At 36.9% G+C, this 25,971-nt stretch overlaps 5 protein-coding genes and 1 long non-coding RNA gene across 8 annotated transcripts; 4 read left to right on the top strand and 2 right to left on the bottom strand.

The window, feature by feature from the left end:
- Positions 1–484: 484 nt before the first annotated feature.
- LOC106422937 (CBL-interacting serine/threonine-protein kinase 13-like) lies at positions 485–2,457 on the top strand. The gene has a single exon (XM_013863725.3). It carries the CDS (start codon positions 516–518, stop codon positions 2,124–2,126), a length of 1,611 nt encoding a protein of 536 aa, XP_013719179.2. The 5' UTR covers positions 485–515; the 3' UTR covers positions 2,127–2,457.
- Positions 2,458–3,180: 723 nt separating this feature from the next.
- LOC106422938 (calcineurin subunit B) lies at positions 3,181–4,743 on the bottom strand. The gene is made up of 6 exons (XM_022702688.2): positions 4,617–4,743; positions 4,288–4,366; positions 3,974–4,195; positions 3,774–3,883; positions 3,555–3,629; positions 3,181–3,418 (listed from the first exon to the last, which is right to left on the bottom strand). Exons 2-6 carry the CDS (start codon positions 4,355–4,357, stop codon positions 3,368–3,370), a joined length of 528 nt encoding a protein of 175 aa, XP_022558409.1. The 5' UTR covers positions 4,358–4,366; positions 4,617–4,743; the 3' UTR covers positions 3,181–3,367.
- Positions 4,744–16,097: 11,354 nt separating this feature from the next.
- On the top strand, positions 16,098–17,009 carry LOC111205162 (cyclic dof factor 4-like). The gene has a single exon (XM_022700604.2). The coding sequence runs from the start codon at positions 16,350–16,352 to the stop codon at positions 16,854–16,856; it is 507 nt and encodes a 168-aa protein (XP_022556325.1). The 5' UTR covers positions 16,098–16,349; the 3' UTR covers positions 16,857–17,009.
- A 221-nt stretch (positions 17,010–17,230) lies between these two features.
- On the bottom strand, positions 17,231–19,275 carry LOC111208953 (putative FBD-associated F-box protein At5g56430). The gene is made up of 3 exons (XM_022708629.2): positions 18,407–19,275; positions 18,199–18,327; positions 17,231–18,109 (listed from the first exon to the last, which is right to left on the bottom strand). The coding sequence occupies exons 1-3, from the start codon at positions 19,262–19,264 to the stop codon at positions 17,861–17,863; spliced, it is 1,236 nt and encodes a 411-aa protein (XP_022564350.1). The 5' UTR covers positions 19,265–19,275; the 3' UTR covers positions 17,231–17,860.
- Positions 19,276–21,096: 1,821 nt separating this feature from the next.
- On the top strand, positions 21,097–22,723 carry LOC111208949 (ervatamin-B-like). The gene is made up of 2 exons (XM_022708626.2): positions 21,097–21,795; positions 21,983–22,723. The coding sequence occupies exons 1-2, from the start codon at positions 21,342–21,344 to the stop codon at positions 22,564–22,566; spliced, it is 1,038 nt and encodes a 345-aa protein (XP_022564347.1). The 5' UTR covers positions 21,097–21,341; the 3' UTR covers positions 22,567–22,723.
- Positions 22,724–23,058: 335 nt separating this feature from the next.
- Positions 23,059–24,671, top strand: LOC111205084. 3 transcript variants are annotated; one of them, XR_002657477.2, is made up of 4 exons: positions 23,059–23,566; positions 23,639–23,766; positions 23,847–24,157; positions 24,242–24,669. It is a non-coding gene; the product is annotated as an uncharacterized LOC111205084 (long non-coding RNA). The 3 variants fall into 3 exon arrangements; XR_002657478.2 differs by having other exon boundaries at positions 23,059–23,766; positions 24,230–24,671; XR_002657476.2 differs by having other exon boundaries at positions 23,059–23,766.
- Positions 24,672–25,971: the final 1,300 nt, after the last annotated feature.

The following is a 25,971-nucleotide window of genomic DNA, read 5'->3' as shown; positions in this document are numbered from 1 at the left end:
GTCGACGACTTACAGTCAGCACCTGCTCAGCCACACCCACGTGGTTCCCACAACTAACACCTAAAATCTTTCTTTAAGATTATAATTCTCTCTTATCACAAAAATCCAAATTTGTAACTGGGGAAATACAGATGTGTGACGACATCCTAACGATCCATGATCTGCTTATCGACCAGAATCACACAGGTTTGATACGTCAACCTTATTATCTGTCCCTTAAGAAATCAGAATATGTTATTGTAAATTTGACTTTGCAACTTCGCGTATTGGATAAACCATATTAGTTTAATATATGTCTCTAAAATAATTTCGATAATCCATCCAACGTGTTCATCTGCTGGACAAAAAGAACGGATTAGGTTAAAACTTCGACATCACTACAGTCTACACCAATAGTTTAATAAAAGTAAATGAGATAAGACTTTTTCAGATTATTATTAAACATGAAATAATCTTTTAGAAATAAAAAACATACAGCAATCTCAACTCGAAAACTGTTATAAAACGAAGACGAAATGGCCATGTTAAGACACGATTACCACCAAGACAAAACAAACCCAACCATATCTTATTTTCGTTCGTTTCTTCGTTTGGTTCATTTTCCGGTGAAGTGCCGACCGATGGCTCAAGTTCTATCTCCACCGGTGCCACTTCTGCCCATCGCCGGCCAAAAGCCGCTGCAGTTCATGGCCGGCCTCCTCGGTCTAATCGTGACTCAAGACGTGAAGAAAGAGATAACTCCAGAGAGCCCTAGGAGTCCAAAAACAACACAAGGCTCTATACTCATGGACAAGTACGAGATAGGAAAGCTTCTTGGCCAAGGAAGCTTCGCTAAAGTCTACTTAGCCCGGAACATTAACACCGGCGAGAACGTAGCCATCAAAGTCATCGACAAGGAGAAGATCGTGAAAAGCGGAATGGCCGGTCATATAAAACGAGAGATCTCCATCCTCCGCCGCGTTCGCCACCCTTACACTGTCCACCTCCTCGAGGTCATGGCTACTAAAACAAAAATCTACATCGTGATGGAGTACGTAAGAGGCGGAGAGCTTTTCGACAAGGTCGCCAGAGGAAGGCTTCGGGAAGGAACCGCCCGGAGATACTTCCAGCAGCTGATCTCCTCCGTCGCCTTCTGCCACAGCCGCGGCGTCTACCACCGCGACCTCAAGCTAGAGAATCTTCTCTTGGACGACGAAGGGAACGTTAAGGTCTCTGACTTTGGTCTCAGCGTCGTCTCCGAGCAGCTCAGGCAAGAAAAAATCTGCCAAACGTTTTGCGGGACGCCTGCTTATTTGGCTCCCGAGGTTCTGACGAGGAAAGGCTACGACGCGGCCAAAGCTGATGTCTGGTCTTGTGGAGTGATCTTGTTTGTCTTGATGGCTGGTTATCTACCGTTTGATGACAAGAACGTTTTGGTTATGTATAAGAAGATATACAAAGGACTGTTTCGTTGCCCTAAATGGTTTTCTCCTGAACTAAGAGGGCTTATGAACAGGATTCTAGACACGAATCCGGATACTAGGATCACTATACCTGAGATCATGGAGCATAGATGGTTCAAGAAAGGGTTTAAAGATGTGAAATTCTACATCGAAAACGATAAGTTATGTAGAGAGGATGACAATGATGACGAAGACGATTCTTCGTCATCATTGTCAACAGGCAGATCATCTATATCTTCAGAGGGAGATTTAGAGTTTGATATCAAAAGAATTGGTTCAATGCCTAGACCCGCGAGTCTAAATGCGTTTGACCTGATATCATTCTCTACCGGGTTTGATCTTTCCGGTTTGTTTGAAGAAGGTGGACAAGGGGCTAGGTTTGTATCTGCTGCTCCTGTTGCAAAGATCATATCGAAGCTTGAAGAGATTGGGAAGGCGGCTGAGTTTACGGTGAGGAAGAAGGATTGGAGCGTGAGGCTGGAAGGGTGTAGAGAAGGAGCTAAAGGGCCGTTGACTATTAAGGTTGAGATATTTGAGTTGACAACGTCGCTTGTGGTGGTTGAAGTGAAGAAGAAAGGAGGGTTTATAGAAGAGTATGAAGAGTTTTGCAACAAGGAGCTTAGACCACAGCTAGAGAAACTGATGCATTACCAAGCAAATGAAGTTGAAGAAGCAATGTGTTAAGAAACTGGATGGCCGAGAGAGGAAGACATAACAAGAGAAGGTATTAATTATTATAGAAACATTCTTTGTTACTATACCATTTAATTTGATTTTAATTGTTTTGCGACGATGATGTATGTGTATATATATGAAAGTGAGAGTTATAATAAGAGTGATAGGAAGATCAGAGAAGAAGAAAAAGAAAAGAGTGAGATCCTAAGGCAGTTAGACGGTTTTTGCTGGCGATTATAAGGCTAGTTTTTCGTTTGATTGCTGATAGAATTGTGTTGTACAACAGAGACGAGCTTAATGAAATTCTTTCTCGGCCTTTCTTTAAAAGAAACTCTCTTTGTTCATCCTAAGTTAACTCATCTTTATCAGGGAGACTATATATATGATCAAGTGAAATGTGTATATGTTACCTATAGAGATTACTTTCTTGTAGTCTCGGTGACCTTTAATAGTTGAAGCACTTGAATGGGAATAGTTGCACACTGAACAAATGTTCAACTATAGGATTTAGTTTGAACAAGAAACCATATTTCAATCTTCATATTGTAAAATGTTAACAGATACAACAAATCATCCAATATAACATCTCACATTCATCCAAAAAAATTAATGAAATAAAACAAAACAAAACAAAAAGCCCTTATAATAAGCATCAAGAAGACCATGAAACCGAAAAACATAAAATGCTATAATCATTAGTTCATCAAAATTGTCTGACTTCCTAAGCCTAATTTACATATCAAGAAAGGGATCCATGTGACAATCATAGTCTGCTCGTCACTCACCATCCGGGTCAACCCGGTTAGGAAAACACAGTCTTCTAATATATAACTGCATTATCGTATCCAACAACATTCTTTTGAATCATAACAGCAACTCAACTTGAGACGTGTGGTCTACTACAAAGATACCATCATCTCTTTCATTTAAAGCATTAACATTTTCACACTAGTGGTTTCAAGCTGTTGCAAGCGATGATGGAGAAGGCGAAAGCGATACATGGAGCGATAGTGACAACTTGAGTGCAGTTCACTAATAGAACAACTACATTCATTCGACTAAATCAATAGAAAAAATGGTTTAAGAGGAAAGTTATTCGTACATGTAGCTGAAGTCAGTTTTGGGACTGACAAAACATGCGATGGTATTTGATCAAATCAACAAGGATTATTCTACTAACAAAGTGTGACAAAATACATGATGAGATTTTGAGTTTTAGAGTTTGACCATATGAATGATCTCGTAAAACCCTAATCCACAGGAATTTCAACGTCCATCTCCGGTTTACAACTCCCAAAGACCTGTTGACATACCAGATTCAAGAAACAAGATCCAAGCATCAGAATCCTATACTACAAAGTATCAGTCTAACAAAAAGACAGAACTTTATGTCTGTAGTTCTGATGCTACAATCATATCAAACATATAAGTATATACCTTAATGAAATCCTCCAGTGTTAAGAAAGAGTCATTCGTGTAGCCTGCTTCCTCCAAAACCTGGCTTAGTACTTGCTATATCACAAAAGTAACACATGGTGGTTGGTTAAAACACTTGTTTGCTGAGTTTTATACAATGCTCATTATCCTCCTAACCATACTAATCTAGTGTAGTAAAGGTGGATGCTTAAAAGGGTTGCTAACTTTCAAATTACATACCTCTCTTTGCTCATCAGACATGAATGTCCCCGATAAGTCCCGCAACACTTCCATGATATCTTTAAAGGAGACCTTCCCGTTTCCGTCCGAATCATAGACTTGAAAGATCACTACAACAAGAAACTTCAATGATTAGTAAATATACAAAATAGGTGAAAGTAAAGATGTGCCTCAAAAAAAGAGATTTTATTCATACTTACGTTTAACCTTTTGTTTAAGACTAGCCTTGGCACTGAAAGCAGACAAGAAAGCCACAAAGTCCTTAAAGTTCAAACCATCAACCATCTTAAGCAGCCTCTGAGAGAGTGGGTTCATGGCGAACTCAGGGACGGAGAGAAACTCATCAGACGATATAAACCCCTTTGCGTTTCTATCTAACTGGCAAAACCTCTGATACAGAGAGAGTATCTCCTGCTGCTCAACTGAACGATCAACAAACACACACAGTTACAAGGTTTGTACCAAAAATCAAATAACAGAAGAGACATAGAGAGAGAGAGAGAGAGAATCTGACATAGATCCTGGCAATGGCTCTGAACTTCTTCAATGTCGTATTGAGTCAGCATCGAGGAAGTGTTTCCCATTTTCAAAATCTGTTTCAAATATTGGTTTTCGATCAACACAAACCCATTTGGTTAACCATCACATAGAAGTAACCATGTGAGATTCAAGAACCCTAGTATATAGGAAAGTTATCATCTTTATGATCCAAATGAGCCAGAATCAAGTGATGAGCAAATCGTGATTCAAATTCTTGATTCACGAAACTAAATGATTATTCCGCATGAATTATTGATAAAAGAAGATTTGATTTCAGAACACGACATGAATCTATGAACTTACTTTATGTATGTATTATAAAGCTGATCTCTTTTCTTCTGCCCGCTCTTGTTTTGGTCGTAGGCGTTGTTGATCTGGTTCTGTCTAAGAACTCGCCGGAAATTTGCATTATGATGGCCAAAACACTATAAGGCCCATTGTATTAAAAGATCCAGCCCAATTATGTATATTCTTATTTATTAGAGCCACTGGTTATAATATTTAAGCCCAAATAAAAAAAACATTTTTTTATTAGAGAGTGTATGATTGATTTTTTTTATCCAAACAAAATAATATGTTTTGTTTGAGTTTCTTCTTGATAATCAACGTTAATCACCTTATTACAGTTTGGGGACAAAGTAGTAGTTTAGTGTCTTCTACTCAACCGTGTTTGGATAACAACATGGGATTAGATATAATCCCTTTAATTAATAGAAGTCGTACATAAAGGGTCTGGTGTTAGCCAGCTGTATTGTTTTTGTTTGTCGAAGCAAATTGGAATAAACTTCTGAACAAAGCAGAAATCTAAATGTCAAAATTTTATAATAGTATATAGTTAAAATTGGACCTGCACTTTGGGTCTTTGTGTACAACTTGTTTGTTTACTTTTCCTTTGTCTATGTTTCGTTTGTCAATGAATTTATATTACTAAGCCGAAATTTATATGTCAACAATACTACTACAAATTTCAAAAGTTAAGTCTAAGGTTTTTATTTAGTTATATACATGAAAATATGAGTTGGCTAACTGGGATCTGGCCTAATAGTAACATACAAGCCAGGTTTTAAAACGCGGCCGCACAGACCGATTAAGTGGCGAGAAAATGCTTGGCGGTGGTCAAGCGTAGCTTTTTGACCCTATTCGGGCATGAAATCGGATTGTGAAAATCATTCACTTTTTTTTTTACATTTTAAGCTTGAAATCGGGTCTTAAATGTTAAATTTACAAGTTTGAAACATAAAAATCAAGAAAAACGCAAAAGAAATGATGAAATCTGAGAAAATTAAGATATGGCGGTTTTGAAAACTGTTGTATAACCCTAAAATGTTTGGAGGAAGAAGATGATAAATTTACGATGCCATTAACAAGTAAAAAACAAAATAAAAATAAAAAATGCATTAAGGGCGTCGAAGTCGTGACCTGTTACGCATGAACGAGCCCTGAAACCACTACGCCACAACGACTTACACTATTTTCTATGCAAATGTTTATTTATTATACATAAAATATCAGAAAATTTAAAAGATGCTCAAAACTAATCATCGATTAATCTCCGATTTTCTTACAATTCGCTAGGTCCGTACTGACCGTCCGACTCACGCCTAGCGCGATTCCGAACGACATACGAGTACTCAGAAACCCTAAGCCGTGAAGTTCGCTTTGTGTTGCTTTATTTAATTTAAACTTAAAAGTTTATAAGTTGGACACTTGATTCGATACACTAAAGAATAAAGATTCTATCCTTGTTTATAATTATTTTCTAAAAGTTCACTTTATAGAAGAAAAAAGGTTCTTTATAATCATACTAGACATAGATTAATTGAACGATGGATACTATTGGTAACGCAAAGCGATATAAGTATTTTGGTGGTAAAGGTGTGAATGATATAAGTATTAGAGACGGTAAACAAAATACTGATAGAATATGGTAATTACCATTTGAACTTTGCGTGTATAATCTCAAATAGTAAAACCACTTTAACGAGTTGTATCGAGTCATGTTCCTTTTTTGGATAGAGAAATCTCTATGGTCCATTTTGTTACCTCGACTGAATGAATCTATATCTATCTAGTTGTTGGCAATATAGACTAATATAGTCTGCTGTGAACAAATCATGAATCATAGTTGCACTCCGACCACTCTGTCAAGAAGCTCCATGGTAACCAAAGCCGGGCTTGGATAGAGTGTTAGAGCACATGCAACGCAGGATCCATAGGAGAAATCTTAAAAAAAAAAAAATATTAAAAAATTGTTTTTTTTTGGTTTTCGTGTCGGATCGGAGCCGAAAACTCCTAACCTAAGGATTGATCTCAACTGAATTTCGCTACTGTGTCGCGGGTCCCACGACACGTGGCGGCCTACGATTAGTTTTTTTTTTTTAATTAGACGAAAAAAGAAAAAAAAAATTAATAAAAAAATAAAAAAAGCATTGGAATTAAATGATGATAAATAATTAATAAACAACATTCAATTTCTTTCATGAAACTTACTAGACGTTCTCGTTATTCTCACTATAAACAATCGTTTTTTTATTAAATAGAATTTTTTTTCAGTTTTTCGTAGAGATCAAAACTAAACCGTAGTTACCTTTTTTTGATAAAAAAAAACTGTAGTTACTTTTAACGATTATTTTATTGTTTAATTATCTAAATCCCAATAAATTCAACTGTTTTTATTTGAAAATATTTAATAATCAAATTTTTATAATATAAAAATGATGTGCAATATTTATATTATATGTGTATTTTTGAATAGTGCCTCTAATAACTCAGGTCCGGCTCTGATGGTAACGATGTGTTAGTCTCTTAAAAAGCTCGTACCCCTATTTTTCTTTTCTTTTGGACGGCTTTGTCTTAGGTCACATTCAAAAGATAAAACTGAATTCATTCATTCAACAAATTCACACTACAAGAAAACAGGGGGATTCTGATGGCCGAAATCGTCAGAAATTCGTCGGAATAGACCGATTCCGACGAATTTCTGACGAACCTGTCCTTCGGTATCGTTTCGTCGGAAAAAAAAAATTCGTCGGAATTTCGTCAGAACTTCCGACGACTTTCTGACGAATACCGAGAAACGTCATTCTGACGAACTTCCGACGATATTACGATGCGGACACACGAGACCAGAGTTCATCGGAAAAACTATGTACCGACGGAGAACGTTCCTCGGACAATTCCGACGTAGTGGATTCCTAGGTATATTCCGACAGACGTTGGTTCGTCGGAATATACCGACGGACATTGGTCGTCGGAATATACCGACGGATATTTGTTCGTCGGTATATTCCGACGGATATTGGTTCGTCGGTAAATTCCGACGGATGTAGGTTCGTCGGTATATTCCGAGGAACCGTTGTCCGTCGGTATATTCCGACGCCCAGAGTTCGTCGGAATATACCAATTTTAAAAACGAATTAATTTTGCATTTTTATATATATTTTTATATTAAAAATTAATTAATAAATTAAAAAAATCAGAAATTTAAAACTAATAATATCATATAATTTAAATTCATACAAACCGAAATAAAAAAAACATTCAGAAAGTTTAAAATTCATACAAACCGAAATAGAAAAAAAAACATTCAGAAAGTTTTAAAAAGCCGAAAAAACTAAGATGAACTCGAAGACATTAAACGATCTAGCTTCTGCATTATCTCGGTGTTGAACTTCTTCTGGGATGCCAACTCAGCAAGGATAGTGGCATTCTCCGAACGGATAGTGGCATTCTCAGAAAGGATAGTGGTGTTCTGCTCCTCCAATGCCCCAATCCGTTCATCTTTGTCATGTAGCTCCTCGAGAATCATGGGATCGGCATACGGAGCTTGCGAAGAAGATGCCGGATACGAAGAAGCACGGCGGGCCAACCCAACTAAACGGCCTCCTTTCCTTTTAGGAACCGCCTACAAAAAATAATTAAAGTTAGTAAATAGGGACAAGTTAGTAATCGACATTATAAAAAAAATATATTAATAAAAAAAATTACCTTTTCAACCATCTCATTTATTTGCAATAGAGACAAGTTGGTTGAAGCTCCCGTAGAATCGCCGTCATCAGAGAGAGGCTGAGATTGAGATACTATTTCAGCTTCCACCAAATCAACGACACCTTTGATCACGGGGTCCTGAATTTGACCCGTCGTCTTGTTAGTGTGAGCCACCTTAATGAGTTGGAGACGATCAACGGGATTACCGTCATTTGCTTCGATCTAAAAAAACCGCCATTATTAGCCAAGGAATATATAAAATATTTATTTAAAAAATATAAAGATAAATAATAATAAAAAACTTACAAGTTCATCCTCCTTAGTAGACATAGAGCAAGCGCCGAGGTTGTGCACATACATACCTTTCCCGCCACGATCGCTCTTCCGGTTCTTGGAGTTCCTAGAAGACGTCTCTGCAGTTTCTTCCTTCTCCCAATGAGCTATCAACTGCTCCCACACCGTCCCGTTGATGAACCGTGGCCTCTTGTTCTTCTGCCAAACTGTCTTCCACGCGTTTATCTGCTTCGTATAAGAGTCCATGGCCTTTTCGTTGAATTTCTTACGGATTGTTTCCGTAAGATCGGAGTGCCAGTTGAACTCTTGCTACAAAACAAACATAATTTAATAAGTAAATATATTTAAAAAATGTAAAAACTTAAAAAAAATGAAGAGTTACTATACCGCAAACTGACGAAACCACAACTCTCGTTCGTCGGAAGGGATCACACTCCACTTTGGATATCCAAAACGGAGCATGGAGTACATCATCTGGTTGATGCTCCGGCTAATGCCATTTTTCGACTTGGTGAACCTTAAAAAAAAAATACAAGTTAGCAAGTTAATTAAAGGAAAAAAACATAATGGTACAAATAAAAAAAATACTAACCAAGTGCTATGTCCTCGTCGTGGGTTGGGTTGGAGAACCGGGAGATGCTCTCGACTTGGTTGTTGAACCAATAGATGAACTGGCATGACCCCCAGATCCTGTTGAGCAGCAGCGCGAGGGGCAGCGGGAGCTGGAGCGGGAATATATGCGGGAACCGAGTCATGAGACGATCCCGATGCACGAGAACTGCTCACCGAACTACGTCGAAGACGGGCTGCGGGGCGGGGTTCGTCCTCGGCCCTAAAAAAAAAATTAATACATCAAAAATATTTTCAAATCATTTCTATTTTTAATGTTTTCATTTATATATTTACAAAAGGTTTTATAAACGTTTTAAAAAAAACTATTAAACCTTTTATTATACATAGTTTATTACTAGAAACTTATAAAAAATAATAAAAAATTTAAAATTTTTTATTTTACATGATTTATATATATATATATATATATATATATGTATACACAATTATAAAAAATTTATAAATGAAGAAAAATGTTGTTAAATATTTATAATTTTTTTTTAAAAAACATTTTATTATACATAGTTTATTAGTGGAAACTTATAAAAAATTATAAAAAATTTTAAAATTTTTATTATACATGATATATATATATATATATATATGTATACAAAATTATAAAAAATTTATAAATATAGAAAAATGTTGTTAAATATTTTTAAAAACGTTTTATTATATATATTTCATTACTGGAAACTTGAAAAACGTGTTTAAAAATCAAAAAACGTTTTAAAAAATCAAAAAACGTTTTTAAAAATCAAAAAACATTTTTAAAAATAAAAAAACGTCCCCAAAAAAAACTAAAACAACAATCCAAACAACAATCCTAACTTATATATCCTAAACTATCCATTCAATCCTAAAATTTTCAATCAAACAACCTAAAATCCGAGATCTAACTTCCAAAACCCTAAACAATTGAGATTAAAGAAGGTTTGGGATGATTCTTACATGATTTGGGGTTTGGGGAAGAGATATGAGGGTGAGAAGAGGATTCGCCGGTGAAGGGAGGTGGATAATGGCCGGAATCGCCGGTGTAGAGGGAGGAATCGCCGTGAGAGAGAGGATTTTTGAGAGAGAGAGGCGGAAATAACGAAGAAGGAAGAAGAAGGGTTATTATATCCAAAGTTTCCGACGGACACGGGTTCGTCAGTATTCCGTCGGTATAATTAAAATATACCAAATGGCGATTCGCGAAAATTTTCACGCGGTTTGGTTCTCCCGGGCAAATTGGATTTCCGACGGAATGTGTCCGTCCGTATATTCCGACGGAATGTGTCCGTCAGTATATTCCGACGGAATTCCGACGACTTAGTGTTTAGGGTGTTGATTACAAGTTTCTAAATGCAAAATCCATATCTTTGATAAGATATATAGTATTTGCATAAAGATTTAACAATAAAAATATTTTTTATAACACGATTTTACACAACAACTTTTTTTGTAATGTAAGATTATATGAATACGATTGTATACGTATATGAGTGTTAAGATGAGATGTTATGAAAACAATGATATGCATTCATAAATACTTTAATGAGTTGTTATATTTGAACGGTTGCGATCTAATACTATACTAAACACTTATTATGTATTATTTTCATAGTTTTGGCATCTAAATTTATAGATTTTTATGATTGAAATTTTTTAGAAACACATGTCGTCGGTAATTCGTCGGAATATACCGACGACATTCCGACGAACTAGACAAGTTCGTCGGAATGTCATCGGTATATTCCGACGAATTACCGACGACCTTTCCAAATTTCAATGAAACCCAATGTCGTCGCTATGTCGTCGGTATATTGCGAGAGATTTCCGACGGACCAATAAAAAAAAAAAAAAAAAAAAACTAATCAGAATCTTCTGAATCTTCATCAAACTCCCCAACCTCGGCTTCTGGCTCCGAATGTACAACAACTTCATGTCCAAACACAGTCAAATTCTCAACGAGTTGAACATATGACCCTTGGGTGAAGGTGGGTTCCGACCTGGAAGTCATTACCAACATTCAAAATTTTCCAAATCTTCAACTGCCTGGGCGTTGCTGGTAGACTCTGGTTGCAATGGTTCATCATCATCAGAAGTTCCATCCACTCGTCCTCTTGGGTTGATTTGCGTTACAATAACCCATGGATCGTCTCTGTACGTCACCCGAGGGTAACTGATGTAGCACACCTATACATATCAATTATACAAGTATTAGTAAAATATATAATATTAATTAATTATATTGGTAAAAAATTATGAATAGACAGCTTGCGAACCAAGAATGAATGGATCATAATATTGAAGTTTCCGCCGCGAATGAACTGATGTAACACCAAACGCATCAATCTTCACTCCTCTATCTGGGGTGGTGTCATACCAATCACAATAGAATACTACACAACGCAATCCAACCATTCCAGGAAATTGGATTTCCAATATTTCTTTTATCTTGCCGTAGTAGACATCGTCACCGGAAGAAGATGAAACACCAGCATCATATGTTGTCTTAGAATGACATTTCCTTGTGAATGCATATCCTCGCGTACAAAATTTAGGATATGATTTGACCACATAGTTTGGTTCCTGCACAAATTCGCGTATCCAATCATCGAACACAAGACCTCTGGCCAAACCATCATTCACCTATAAATTAAAAACATATATGATTGAAAAGTTAATTAGTTTATATTAAATTTAAACTAATCATTTGCATAGGGTAATATGATATATGACTCACATAACTACGAAGCCACGCAGCAAATCCGTTATCTCTAAGTTGTCGAAGCTCATCTTCTGTTGCATGCCTGTGAGTCATACGCAACTCCGCCATATATACACTATACAAAAATATTATCAATATGAAATAAATTTATTGAATATTAATCTAACAATAAATGAATAAATATTATTACCTCTCATATTGTAGAACATCTTCACAGTTGGTGAGCAAATATGTTTGCAACAAATGAGCGTGCTCAGTGTCCGTAAGTCACCGCTTCGTGAATTTTCCACTAAGTCGTCCTATTTCCTTGAACATGCTTGGGACAGTAACATGATATGTTGCTCTCCCCCCTCTATCATCATGCCGAGCAGGTCTTCGGTGTTTTGTATGCACTTCTGGTGGAAAATAATTTTCAGCAAATATTGCAGTTTCTTCATTGATCACCTGTGCCACTATAGATCCTTCCACCCTGCTTTGATTTTTGACCATCTTCTTCAGATGATGCATATAACGCTCAAAAATATACATCCATCTGTACTGCACAGGACCACCAAGTTCCAATTCTCTTGCGAGATGAATAGCAAGATGTTCCATTACATCAAAGAATGATGGAGGAAATATCTTCTCAAGGTTGCACATGCTGACTGGCGCGTTTGTCTTCTCAAGGTTGCACATGCTGACTGCTGCATAAGTCGCGGAAGAAAACACTAATCCCTACATAGATAAAAGACATAATTTTCGTAAGTATTAAGTTTTTATAAGCATAATTGTTAAATATAAAAATAAATTAAATTGTAAAAATATAAGATACCTGCAATTGCTTCATGAACATTACGTGGCAATAATGCTGAAAAAGCAAACAGAAGGAGGCGCTGCATAATTACATGACAATCATGACTCTTCAAGCCAGTAAACTTTCCTTCGCTTCTATCAACGCAGTTCCCCAAATTTGATGCATATCCGTCAGGAAATTTCACTTTATCTGTAGTCCAATCAAAGAACTCTTCTTTTCTAGCACCATACAGCCGATAAATGGGAAAAGGGGCCGTACCGTTCTCATCAACGTGAAGTTCAGAACGTTCACAGATATCGACTAAATCCAACCTTGACTTCAAATTATCCTTCGTTTTACCTTGGATGTTAAGGACTGTGTTCATCAGATTGTCGAAGAAGTTCTTCTCAATATGCATGATATCTAAATTATGCCGCAATAGATGACTCTCCCAATATGGCAGATCCCAGAAAATACTCTTTTTGTGCCAGTTATGTAGCTCTCCAACCGCACTGACTCGAATGTTTTCATGTCCACCTACATCTGGCGTCCTTTCTGCATCAAAATACCTAAACTGCTTCAACAAATCTTTCCCACTAACTTCCTCAGGTGGACCATCAAACACTTGCTTGTTCTTCGTAAACGAAGTCTTACTCCTGCGGTATGGATAATCAGGTGGTAGAAATCGTCTGTGACAGTCAAACCAACACGTTTTCCTTCTGTTCTTTAGTTGGAAAGCATCTGTGTCATCTTGACAATATGGAAATGATAGCCTCCCATGTGTTGTCCATCCAGATAATATACCATATGCTGGAAAGTCACTTATTGTCCACATAAGTACTGCTCGCATCTGAAAGTTTTCTTTGTACGAAACATCGTATGTCTCAAAACCATGCGCCCATAGTTGTTGCAACTCATATATCAGTGGTTGAAGAAACACATCTAGTGATCTTTTAGGATGATCTGGCCCGGGGACGAGAATTGAGAGAAACAAAAACTCTCGTCGCATGCACAAGCTCGGTCGTAAGTTGTACGGTGTCACAATAACTGGCCATAGAGAATACTGTCTTCCATGCTTTCCAAATGGGCTGAAACCATCAGTAGATAATCCAAGATAAACATTTCTTCTCTCTTCCACAAATTCTGGATATGTTGACTGGAAATGTTTCCAAGCCTTCGCATCTGAAGGATGTCTAATCTCACCGTTTGTGGAATGCTCTGCATGCCATCTCATTGCTTTTTTTGTGCGCTCACACTGATACAACCTCTTCAATCTTTCCGTCAAAGGAAAATACCACATTCTTTTGAATGGGATCGGAACTCTTCCCCTCATCTCCTGATAACGAGGTTTCCCACAAAATTTGCATACATTCCGTGTCTCATCCGCTCTCCAGTAGATCATGCAGTTGTCAATACATACATCTATCACTTCATACGGTAGTTGAAGACCGGCAACAAGTTTCTGAACCTCGTAGTATGAACTCGGTGCAAGGTTATCCTCAGGTAGAATACCTTTGACAAAATCAGTAATCGCATCCATACATTCTTCAGCCAAATTATAGTCTGTCTTAATACCCATTAATCTAGTTGCAGATGATAAGACTGAATGACCATCTCTACAATTTTGATACAAAGGTTGTTTTCCTGCATCCAACATGTCAAAAAATCTCCTAGATTCGGGATTTGGTTCTTCCCCTCTATAATGATCATGTACCATCTGCTCAGTACCTACACCATAATCTATATCTGTTCTAGATTCTTCTAACCTAATATTAGGCTGAAGTTCTCTAACAGGTTGAGGTTCGCTAGTACTACCATATTCATAACCAGTTTCCCCATGAAGGTACCAAACTTTATAATTACGTGAAAACCTTTTCATATACAAATGAGTCCAAACATCAAATTCCTTTATAACCTTATTATTATTGCAAGTAGAGCAGGGACATCTTAACATACCACTTTTTGCATCCGGTTGCTGTTGAACAAGGCTCATGAATTCTCCAATCCCTTGAACGTATTCTTCCGTAAGCAAATTGGTGTTCAGATCCAAATGAGGTTTATCCATCCACGAACGATGATAAACTTCTGAAAACATGATTTTCACGGAATTGTTATGACTAAAGAGAATGAGGAGAGAATGAAGTGTGAATGAGTTGAATGAGGAGGGGTTGTATTTATAGGAAATTGCTTACGGCCCTCCGACGACTTTCCGACGAAATTCCGACGGATGTAAAGCAGTCCGTCGGAATTCCGTCGGTATTGTCCAATCTCAAACGGCTATACAACGGTCATATATATTTGTCGGCAACGGTCACATGGTTTGTCGGAAATTCGTCGGAAAATTCCGACAGAATACCGACGACTGTACTGTTAATCGGAATGTCGTCGGAAGTTCGTCGGTATATTCCGACGACTACAACGGTTACATTTTTTATCGGAATGTCGTCGAAAAGTCGTCGGAAAATTCCGACGACCCATGTTTCGTCGGAAATGGCTGACGGAATTCCGACGACTTCAAATTTTTGGATTTCGTCGGAAATTGGTCTGTAATCCGTCACAAACGTCCGACGACATTGATGTCCGTCGGAACCTCTGTCGAAATTCGGCGTGTTTTCCTGTTGTGTCAATTCTAATTAACAATAAGTAAATTGTTACTATAAAGAACACTGAAGGAAATAATAATTTTGAAAAAAAATTATATTATAAAATATTTATTGTCTTTTTTTCTTTGAGACTGTAGTAGTAAATTACTAAGGAAATATATAAATCGGGTTTGTTCATACACAAACACATCCAATTTTGAAAAGAAAATAAGCATGGGGGCAAGACTTCTAGGTGTCTAGAGATTTGCATTGCTGCAAACCTAATTGTAATAGTAGTAGATTATTTAAAGTGCTACAAAAGTGGAGCTCGTAACTCGTGCACTTCGAAATCATATTAATCAAATATCACACCAATTTATTTTCCTTTTTATCATCACATTTCCGTAATTTACTGCATTGCTCGTTTATGATTAGTTTTGACATTTAGTTTCAATTTAAAGAAAAAGGATGTACAAAAAGAAAAGAAAAAATGGATACATATTTCGATACCCAACATCTCTAGTTCGTTAATAATCTATGAACAAACCAGAAACCACACTCAAATTCAAACCATGGATGTGCAATCTCTTTCAAACAAATAGTCCATGGTTGGATCATGTACAACAGTTCAAGCATCCACTAGTCTAAAAACTATCACGGAATTAATTGTATATTTATTCATATCACACAAATGCATGCATATTCGTTTTTTTTTTTTGCATGCATACTCGTCAAAATAGAGTAAGTTGACAAACAAAAAAAGAAAAAAAGTGTTGATAAGACTTTTGCGCTCTAATGTTTTACGGACTTGATGGGTAAAACGAAAAGTTTGTAGCTTCGTCTGTACTGTACTGATGTTAAATAAACTATAATGAAAAGCGATGAATGCGCCTAATATATGCTTTAGTCTTTTAAACAATGAATATTTAATCCCCACTCTCAACTACTTTATCTCCTTTTTCTTCTCCAATCCTAACTACAAAGTTATATCGATCATCTTCCTATAAAACTGTCCTTGCTCGTTTTTAGCTGCAACAGCCTTTCTATAAGCTATCTTCACCTCTCTCCACATTATCATGGCGACACAAGATTTGCAAGGGATCAAACTCTTTGGCAAAACCATTGCATGTAACGTCAATATCACTCACAAGATCAAAAACGAAGATGAGAAACAACCGTCGGATCCCACCGTCAGATCATCCTCATTATCCGATCCGACGGTGGAGAAGCGTCCGGACAAGATCATAGCATGTCCGAGATGCAAGAGCATGGAGACAAAGTTCTGTTACTTCAACAACTACAACGCTAATCAGCCTCGGCACTTTTGCAAAAGCTGCCACCGTTACTGGACCGCCGGTGGAGCACTCCGGAACGTTCCTGTTGGTGCCGGTCGTCGGAAAACAAAACCACTGGCCCGTGTTGTTGTCGGTATGCTTGGGGATGGAAATGAGGCCCACCATGTCGAGCTTATTAATGGCTTGCTTTCCCATGAGTTGCATTCTGCAGCCGCTGCTCGTGGCGGTTTCCGACATGATTTTCCCCTGAAGCGGCTCCGGTGCTTTTCTGACGGTGAGCCGTGTTGATATTAATTTACTGAGTATTAATTTTCTTAGTTAAATATTATTGTTTTTGGTTTTGGGGTTGAGTGGTTGTTTTCCTTTAAACCCGTTGAAGAACGTGGTGAATTTGGTCGCTCTTGTCGAGATAGTTAATTTAGTATTTGTCAATCAATCAAAGCTGATTAGTGGTAGTTGTTTTATTACTCTACACAATATAATTCTTTTTTTTTTGTCATCCACGATATAATTTCTTACTGAACAGACTTCTTCACTCTTTAATTAGCTAAAAATATTTACCTAGGATTTGTATGATATGCTAAAAACTTATTTTGATAGATAGTGATATCTAAAGCAATATATAATTAGCTAACTAATAATTTATTTTAGAAAGAAGAATCTCACGACAATGGATGATATTTGTTAACAGAAAGAGTACATTAACAATTTCAGTTGTATTAAATACGATCCAAATAAATGGTCAGTGCTAAATACGATATCATTTCTGTTATAATTTGAAAAATAATCTGATTTTTTTTAATATACCTGAATTAACATTGGGTTCTAACAGAATTTAGTCAACAAATAAACGAAGTTATTTTGATTTAAAAAGAAAATAGAAAAATGTTCAGTACAGAACTTGAGCCCGAAAATTGTTACCCTTTTAAGTGGATTCGTATTAAGGAATAAAATTATATATACTACTATGCTTCTTCATTTTCTTCAAGTTATGCATATGTAATTAAGTGACAGAGACCAGAGTTAATCTCACTACACAATAGTATGTATGTATGAAAGAGATAGAATCAGATGAGAAGATAGTATGTTGAAAAAGAAGAAATTTAAAGGCAAAGAGACATACTGTACTAGACTCTTAAAAATAAAACTGAATTAAAAAGTGAGGTGCAAAACTTAAATTAAAAAGCATGGTTTATTTGAGAATTAAAAAAAAGGCTATGGTCTCTTGCGCTTTTTGTGCCCCTCGCTTTGATCTTCAAAAGTGCACAAAGGTGGTATCTCCGTCGCCTGAGCTAGCCTCTCGCTCCTCGCCCCAATCTAAGAATTTCATAACTGAACTTGCCATAGATAGCCTTGCGCCAACGCTTTTTAAAGCAAAGGTTCCCATTCTCTAACAAAAACTTCACCACATTTTCCTCTTCTTCTGTTCCTTCATACGCAATCCACTCCACAGTTTCGAGACTGGACGTCAAACAGTCAGGAATACAAGTCGGTCGCTCCCAGTTAGTTCGGACATTTCTAGAATTCTGGCAGCTGTGTCTCTGAAAAACAAACAAACAAAAAAAGTTGAAATTAAATATTGAAGACTTAACATCAACCAGGTTAATTAAGAGACCATATATAAACTTACCGTTCTCGAGAGCCTGAGAGCTCGGAGTTTAGGAGAATGCTTGAGGATAACATTCAACCAATCTAAGGAGCACATAACACAAAGCTCTAGAAACACGAGCTGATCAAAGTCGCCTTTTAGACATGAATCCTAGCAAAAAGTGTCGTGTCATCCATCAGCCCATAAGTAAAGTGGCAGAAACAAAAAAAAATATAGAATTTTTTTTTACCATTTGTGGTTTTAAACACAAGGAAAGTTTTTTAGCTGAGGTAAGAGATCCCAGAAGCTTGTCAGAATCACAAAACCTAAGATGAATCTCCGCTTCCAGTTCCTCAGGGACGTTCACCAACGAACAAAACCCGCTAAAATGGTCGACCATATGCAAAAACTTTAAACGAGGAGTGTTGATCACGTATCCATGATCATATCTCGGATCAGCATAACCACCAACTAACTCCTCCACGTCTAAGCTCCGCAGCGACGGCACGCAAATCGAATAAGTCTTCACATTGTCGGCTATCCATCGACGTACAACCAATGTTTCGAGAACAGGGAAGCAAGACAAAAACCTATCAACGGTTCCATCGCACGAGAAGCTCATATCTCGAAGAGACAAAGTCTTGAGGCTCCGGAAAGAGGTTTTCGAAGGAACGTCGTCGACGATCGTTCCTCGGAGGCGTAACACCACGAGGGTTTCGTGCGTGTACAAGCTCGTGGGAAAGCGTATAGGGTAACGGCAGTGAAGGCAGTAGAGAAGGTTAAGATCGAGAACGTTGCGAGCGACAGCGACGTTAACCCATTTTTCCAAAGACTCAGGGGAGTAATCTCGGAGATGATAAAGATTGAGATGAAGAGTTTCTAGAGCAGGGGCTGTGTTTCGCTCCAAGAACTTGTCGATGAACTCTGAAGGCGCGGCGGACGTGGCGTGGTATTTGTATGAATAGTCACGAAAATCGAGCTTTGGAACGAGTTTCCAGACGGAACGCCACCGTCTGGACAAAAGCGACGTCGCGACAACCTCTTCTGTCGGGATTTGTAGCAAAATCTTCACCAGCAAATCGTCGCATAACTCGTTGATATTTCCCATATTCAACCAAATAGTAGTATGCTTCACTGTTTCTTTGTTTCCCACTGTAGAGGACGATGGAAGAAGAGGAGGGGGCCTGATTAGTTTTGCTAGGGTTTTATTTGGGCCTCTCTTGTATGGGTTTGACATGTTTCAACTTTTAATTACTCGGCCCAATACCTATCGTAATAAAACGGCCTTCGTTTAAACGATGATGATGATAATTTATGTATTTGTTCAGAATTAAGTTATTTTGTTGTAAAAGAAAATTTCATTTTTGGATTAGACAATTTGTGCATGCTTAAATATCATATATAGATGTGAATGAAGAAAACAAATTATAGTATATGATTTAACTTGGGGGATTAATATATAAGGTTATATATGGATCGTCAACTTTCATTTTAGTAGCTCTAAGTAAATAGAAAGTCTCTGAGGCATCCAACAATGTATGAACACTCCGAGTCTCCGATCTAAGTGTATCATCCAAAACTAGTATTAGTATGCTAAATAACTCATCGCTAAGTGATTTGTGTAAACCTTTACACTGATAAATTTACAAACTATAAGGCACAAAGTGAAATTTGTAAGGAGAAGCCAATTTCTTGATTTTTACTGGTAAGGGGGCAATACAAAACTTATTCAATCTTTTGTTTTAGTTAGTTTTAACTTTTAATGCAATACTTTTTGTCGTTTTAATACGTGACTCATGTAAACCAAGTTGAGCGACATAAATAAATCAAAGAATTGACTTGTAGCATGAATATGACGCACCCATTTGAGCCCATGCTCTATTGCTCCTTTCATTGCTTGCACATATAATAATTGTCTAAGACAATTTGTGTTTGGTTGTGGATAATAATATAAACAAGTAACTTTCTAACAGAATTTATTACAAAATATGTAAAGTACAGGCCAAAAATAAATGTATTTGTTTAGAAAAAAATGTATTATACTTAATTTTATCTTTTTAACATGAACTATTCTTGTTATATACACTATGATGTCGAGGATCCTAACCAAAAAGATTACTTGGTGAAATTCTTAAAATAACATTGGACCAAGATCATGGTGAACTCGTGTTGTAGAAAAGAAAACATTTGTAAATTTTTGCGTTTTTGGATTCGGCTCAAAACTACGGCAATATCATATCTTTTTAAACATATTTGCATGTCATTCATTATTCCAAGTCCTATAGTACTATATATATATTTTTTAGACATAATCCATTATTTTGTGGAATTTGCTCAAAGTACAAGCGAAACGGAACTCCAAGTGGGGAAATAAGTTTCTCCTCCCACTCATTTAGAAAAATTAAAATATAAGAAACCGGAAAAAAACATAGAGGTATTTCTAATATATGCAGCTCAACACTGCTTAGACTATTACATAAACCAATAAAAATCAGTTTCTGCAAATAGAGAATCGTTTAAGCAGTGTGAACCTATAAATACACTATGTCTTCTATATCATCAAACATTCCACAATTCATACATTTATAAGAGTTTTAAAAGATAATACTATACTACTCCAAAATTTTGATGTAACATTGTTGCATATAAAAAAAATATTTATATTATTCATATTGTTTCGGCGGGGTTTTGTGTGCCATTTAGAATGTAGAATCGTTATCTTGGGAACATGTGACCTCTAAGCGTAAACAAACTTCCACTTAATCAACACTTTTTAGAGTGCATGTGCATGGAACACTAGTGGTTGTGTTTTTAAAGGGCTCCTTCGTCTAATTTAATTTTGATTATATAGAATAGGTAGCACAAAGGGGTTTTCAATTTCAATTTCAGTTTAACATATATTCGGACCAGATATATCAAAATCACAAAATGAAAGTTAAACATATAAGATATACAAATGGGGAAGTTTTTCTTCCAGACATTACGGCGCAAGTAATGCAAAGTATTAACATCACATCAAATGGATTCAAGTCAACTTGCATTTTCTTACATATGATTGGATCTCATTGTTTAATCCTAAATCTATAAATACTCTTCCATCCATCCTCACTCCTCCACCACCACTAATCATAACCACAAAAAAAGCATTACTCTTCCTTCTATTCTCTCCATTCTCAAAAAGCAAAATGACATCGATCATAGTCTTGGTCACTCTTTTGACCATTCTTTTCACAAGTTTCAGAATCTCTCAAGCTGCGTCTCGTACTGTGACCTTCCATGTGCCGTCGATGGTTGATAAACATGAGCAATGGATGTCTCGATTTTCTCGTGTTTACCACGAGGAGCTCGAGAAACAGATGAGACGCGATGTGTTTAAAAAGAACTTGAAGTTCGTTGAGAACTTCAACGAAAAAGCGAACAAGAGCTACAAGCTTAGTGTCAATGAATTCGCGGATTGGACCAACGAGGAGTTCCTAGCAACGCACACTGGACTGAAGAACATAACTCGAATTTCCCCATCCAAGGTGGTCGACGCAACGATGCCGTCTAGGTCGTGGGACGTCAGTGACGTGGTAGTCGAGAGCAAGGACTGGAGGAGTGAAGGAGCTGTCACTCCAGTCAAATACCAAGGCCAATGCGGTAATGCTTCTTTATAAAACAAATGTAAAAATATCGTTTAAATTAAAATGAATGCAAAGGCAAATTATAATTGCACCAAAATATTAATTATAATTAACTTGATGTCCAAGTTAGTTTAGGGCTAAAGAGAATATGGTTGTTCCTTCTATGAGAGCATCCAATTGATAAGAGGTCTATATATGCACAGGATGTTGCTGGGCGTTTTCATCTGTAGCAGCAGTGGAAGGTGTGACTAAGATCGCCCACGGGAAGCTCGTGTCTTTGTCCGAACAACAGCTTCTAGACTGCGACAGAGAGTTCGACCAAGGCTGCAACGGTGGGATAATGTCGGATGCTTTCAACTATATAATCCAAAACCGAGGCATCGCTTCGGAGAAGTCTTACTCTTATCAAGGATCAGATGGGAGATGTCGGTCCAATGCAATACCTGCTGCACGGATCAGCGGTTTCCAATCCGTCCCTAGCAACAACGAGCGGGCCTTGCTCGAGGCCGTGTCGAGACAACCCGTCTCTGTCTCGATGGACGCAAGTGGGGACGGGTTCATGCATTACTCAGGGGGAGTATATGACGGGCCTTGTGGGACTAGCTCGAATCATGCAGTGACGTTTGTTGGGTATGGAGTGAGCGAGGACGGGACCAAATACTGGCTGGCTAAGAACTCTTGGGGTGAAACTTGGGGAGAAAATGGTTATATAAGGATCCGCAGAGACGTGGCTTGGCCTCAAGGCATGTGTGGTGTAGCCCAATATGCTTTTTATCCAGTTGCGTAAGCTTTTTTGTTATATATTTTACACATAGACTAATTCAAATGGAAAGTGCGTATATCAAAAGTGGTATACAATATTATAAAGTGTCTTTGATTATTTAATCCACATCGCATATTTTGAGCAACATTTGTAATGTATTTGTATTGTTCTGTACGTCTTGCATGGTCTTGACGTAATTGGTAAGACATGTATTTATTCAAAGAAAAAAAATCTATTAAAAATTTAATGATAAAATTTAAGAGCATCTCCAATAGTTGAAAAATCAAAATATTATTAAATAATAATGTTTAAATATAGTATAATTCAATAATTAGATTTTTTTTTTGTAATTAAACCAATTCGTGAGTGACAAATGTGAAAGAAATTTCTCATGATATTTTTATATCTAAAACTGTATCTTTCCTTCTCTTCTCCATTTAGATTACTGGAGTACTTTTTATTATTAGAAACCCAACCCCATTGAACATGTCTATCACTGTTATCATGCTTAGAGCACCCGCAACGGGGGATGAAGAGGAATCCTTAGCTTTTAATCCTAGGTTATTAGCAATATAATAATAATATAAACACTTAGTTAGCTAAGGATTGGTCCGTAAATAAGGATTTTAAGGACCAAATCCTTATAGACGTGGCGGCTTGGCATTGGGTGGGGAGAGTACTGTATTTCGTTTGGAGAAAAAAACAATTCATTCTTGACTCAACAAGAAAAAAAAAATTTGCTCTGGGCAACAAAGAGGCGATTGTGCAGTTCTTGATTTCTCTTTGACGAGAAAGGCGACGAAGGCGAGAAAAAGCTTTCCTCTAGTGTTTCCTCTGATCTCGTACGGATCTGTCGAAGCATGGAAACGACGGATCGAGATCAGCGACGATCTAGACGACGTGGAAGACAACGAAGAAGACGAATCATGGAAACAGTGGGGGGGAGTAAAGCAGCGACGCCGGAGTTCGATCCGCCTCCGGCTTTCTCCGACATGCGCTCCGGTTAGGCGTCCACCGTACTAAGGTAAACAGAACGACGAATCCATTCATGTGATTGAAAAAGTCGTGAGTTTTTAAAAGAAATTTGGTCATGAAGATATGGTGGTGGAGATTGCCATGAGATGGACGAAAGTTTTGAGAACAGGTGGGTTAGGATTGAGATTCATGGCTGTGGATCGAAGCACGGTGATGTTCAATATGCATAATGGGAATGAAGTGACTGAGGTAATGATAAAAAATGTTGTCAAACTTTATTTACCGGATTAGTCACAGATCTTGAGAAGTGCAATTGATTTTGAATTTAGCTAAGGGAGTTTGTGCTGAGCCAAGAAGAGGCTTATGAGGTTAATATATGGAAACAAGAGTTTCGAAGACCCGGAGATCCTCCTCTTGATGATGTCTTTGAAAAAATTCAAGCAAAGCAAAGTAAGGATGATGAAGATGGCAATGGTTAAAGCGAGAATGATGTTACTAAGGATGAGTTATGCTGATTGTTGGTGTCATACATGCAACGGAGGAGAGGTATAGAAACAAAGGAGCTTATATTATACTGCAGGCTCCTGACTTCACTGATCCTCAGTTTAGAAGTTTTGAAGCAGTTACTCCACGACCAAAGGTAGTTGTTAGTTACTTCACCATTCTTGTAATGAACAACTTGTTTGGATGCATATAGTGACATTCGTTTCAGTTAAACGTGCAGGCGAATCCTTTTTTTTTAACTTTGAAAACGTGATTGATTCTGATGATGAGATGGATAAGTCTGCATTGGACACCAACGAGGAACAAGCAAGTCACTGATGCTGAGATCGTGAATATAGCTGAAAGAGGAGAGAATCTTGTAATGAAAATTTTATTTTTTTATTCCTAAGAATTCCATCTCTGAAAACACTATTGGAAACACATTTTTAATTGGAATCTTTAGTTATTCAAAAAAAAAAAAAACAAAAAAAATATTACTAAAATATTTTTAAGGATTCTAAGGTGGAGTACACCACTGCATATGCTCTTAGATGGGAATGTTAAGAACTCGATCCAAAATAAGATATATCTAATTAGTACGTAAGGACTGAACAATGGTGGTCATCAGTTTCTGGTGGTCGTAGTTCGAACTAAAAGATGGCAGGGTCCGAGTTGAACAATGAATGATAAACCATTTATAACCATTGCTCTACATGCATATATAATATAATAAGGATGGGTCGACTACATAAAACTAGACCTATCTTGCTGTCAAAGATTTTGAAAGCCAAATGCTATTCGAACACCGACTTCTTGGATTTATCCACACTTCCAGTGTTTCATTTTCTCACTAACTTCAAAAACATTTCTTGTGACAATTTCCATAAATTATATAAATGTAACTAAATTAATTGCTTGCAATACAGATCGTTTTCATGGATTCTTCCCGAAAAGATTCTTGAGCCCATTACAATAATTCCTATAAAAAAACCTTTGTTTTTTTTTAAAAAAAAGCTTTGTTAGTTGTCACATACATTATGAATGTTTTATGTAACTTCTCAAATGATATATATATAGAGGATATGTGATACATAATCCAACTTAATAATATGTGCTTTGTTGTTTCTCTCGATTCTCAAAAATCTTCGAAAGAATCAACTGCAAAGAATAAATAAATATGCGTAACGTAACAGACGATTCGGAGTGAGAAAAAGTAGTATCTTTCGAAAAGTCATGCTTAAGCTTCAGTTTCATTTTTGAAAACATCTTTCAAAATGTCACCAAAAGAAACGTGAAATAACTATTTAAAAAAAAAGAAACGTGAAATAACTTTTTCCCTTACATGTGACTACTCCTGTGAAATTCACTCACTACTCTGAAAATACTCATGAACAAAACAGAACCAGTTAGGGAAAAAATAGCCAAGGTTACCTGTCGAATGCTGTCCATATCTTATAATAGAAGTAATGTTTTTGTCAAATTATGACAAAATAAATAAAGGAACAGATGGAAGCATGTGAGTATTGCTGGAAAATGATTTAAGAGGTCCCCCGTGACAATCAAAGTAACATAATGTCCCACTAATGCCTTTGATTCATTCACGAGAGACCCCCGGAAACACACCTAAAATGATAATTTGAATGAGTTGAGCAAAATTATTTTGCTTTCGATAGTTATTACAGAACTAATGTGACTTCAACGGTGTGGCAATAATCATTGGTAGGCGATTGTAGACGTCACATATCAGTGATATCACTTTAAATGAATATTCCCAACAAGGTATATATTTAACTTTTTGTATCGTTTAACTCTTGCGTAAACATTATATCAAAACACATTAGAGTATCGTAAATGCATTTAATTAACTCGAATTTTGGTTTTGTGTCTTAGGCTCCTAACGCAACTTTATTACGACAATACATTTTAGTGGAAACACCTCTCAACAGAACTCTTGCTTTAATGGTTTCGTTT

The sequence above is a fragment of the Brassica napus genome, chromosome C4 (genome assembly GCF_020379485.1).
Source record: "Brassica napus cultivar Da-Ae chromosome C4, Da-Ae, whole genome shotgun sequence".
In the NCBI taxonomy this organism is placed as follows: Eukaryota; Viridiplantae; Streptophyta; class Magnoliopsida; order Brassicales; family Brassicaceae; genus Brassica; species Brassica napus.
This window is presented reverse-complemented; position numbering and strand designations above follow the sequence as displayed.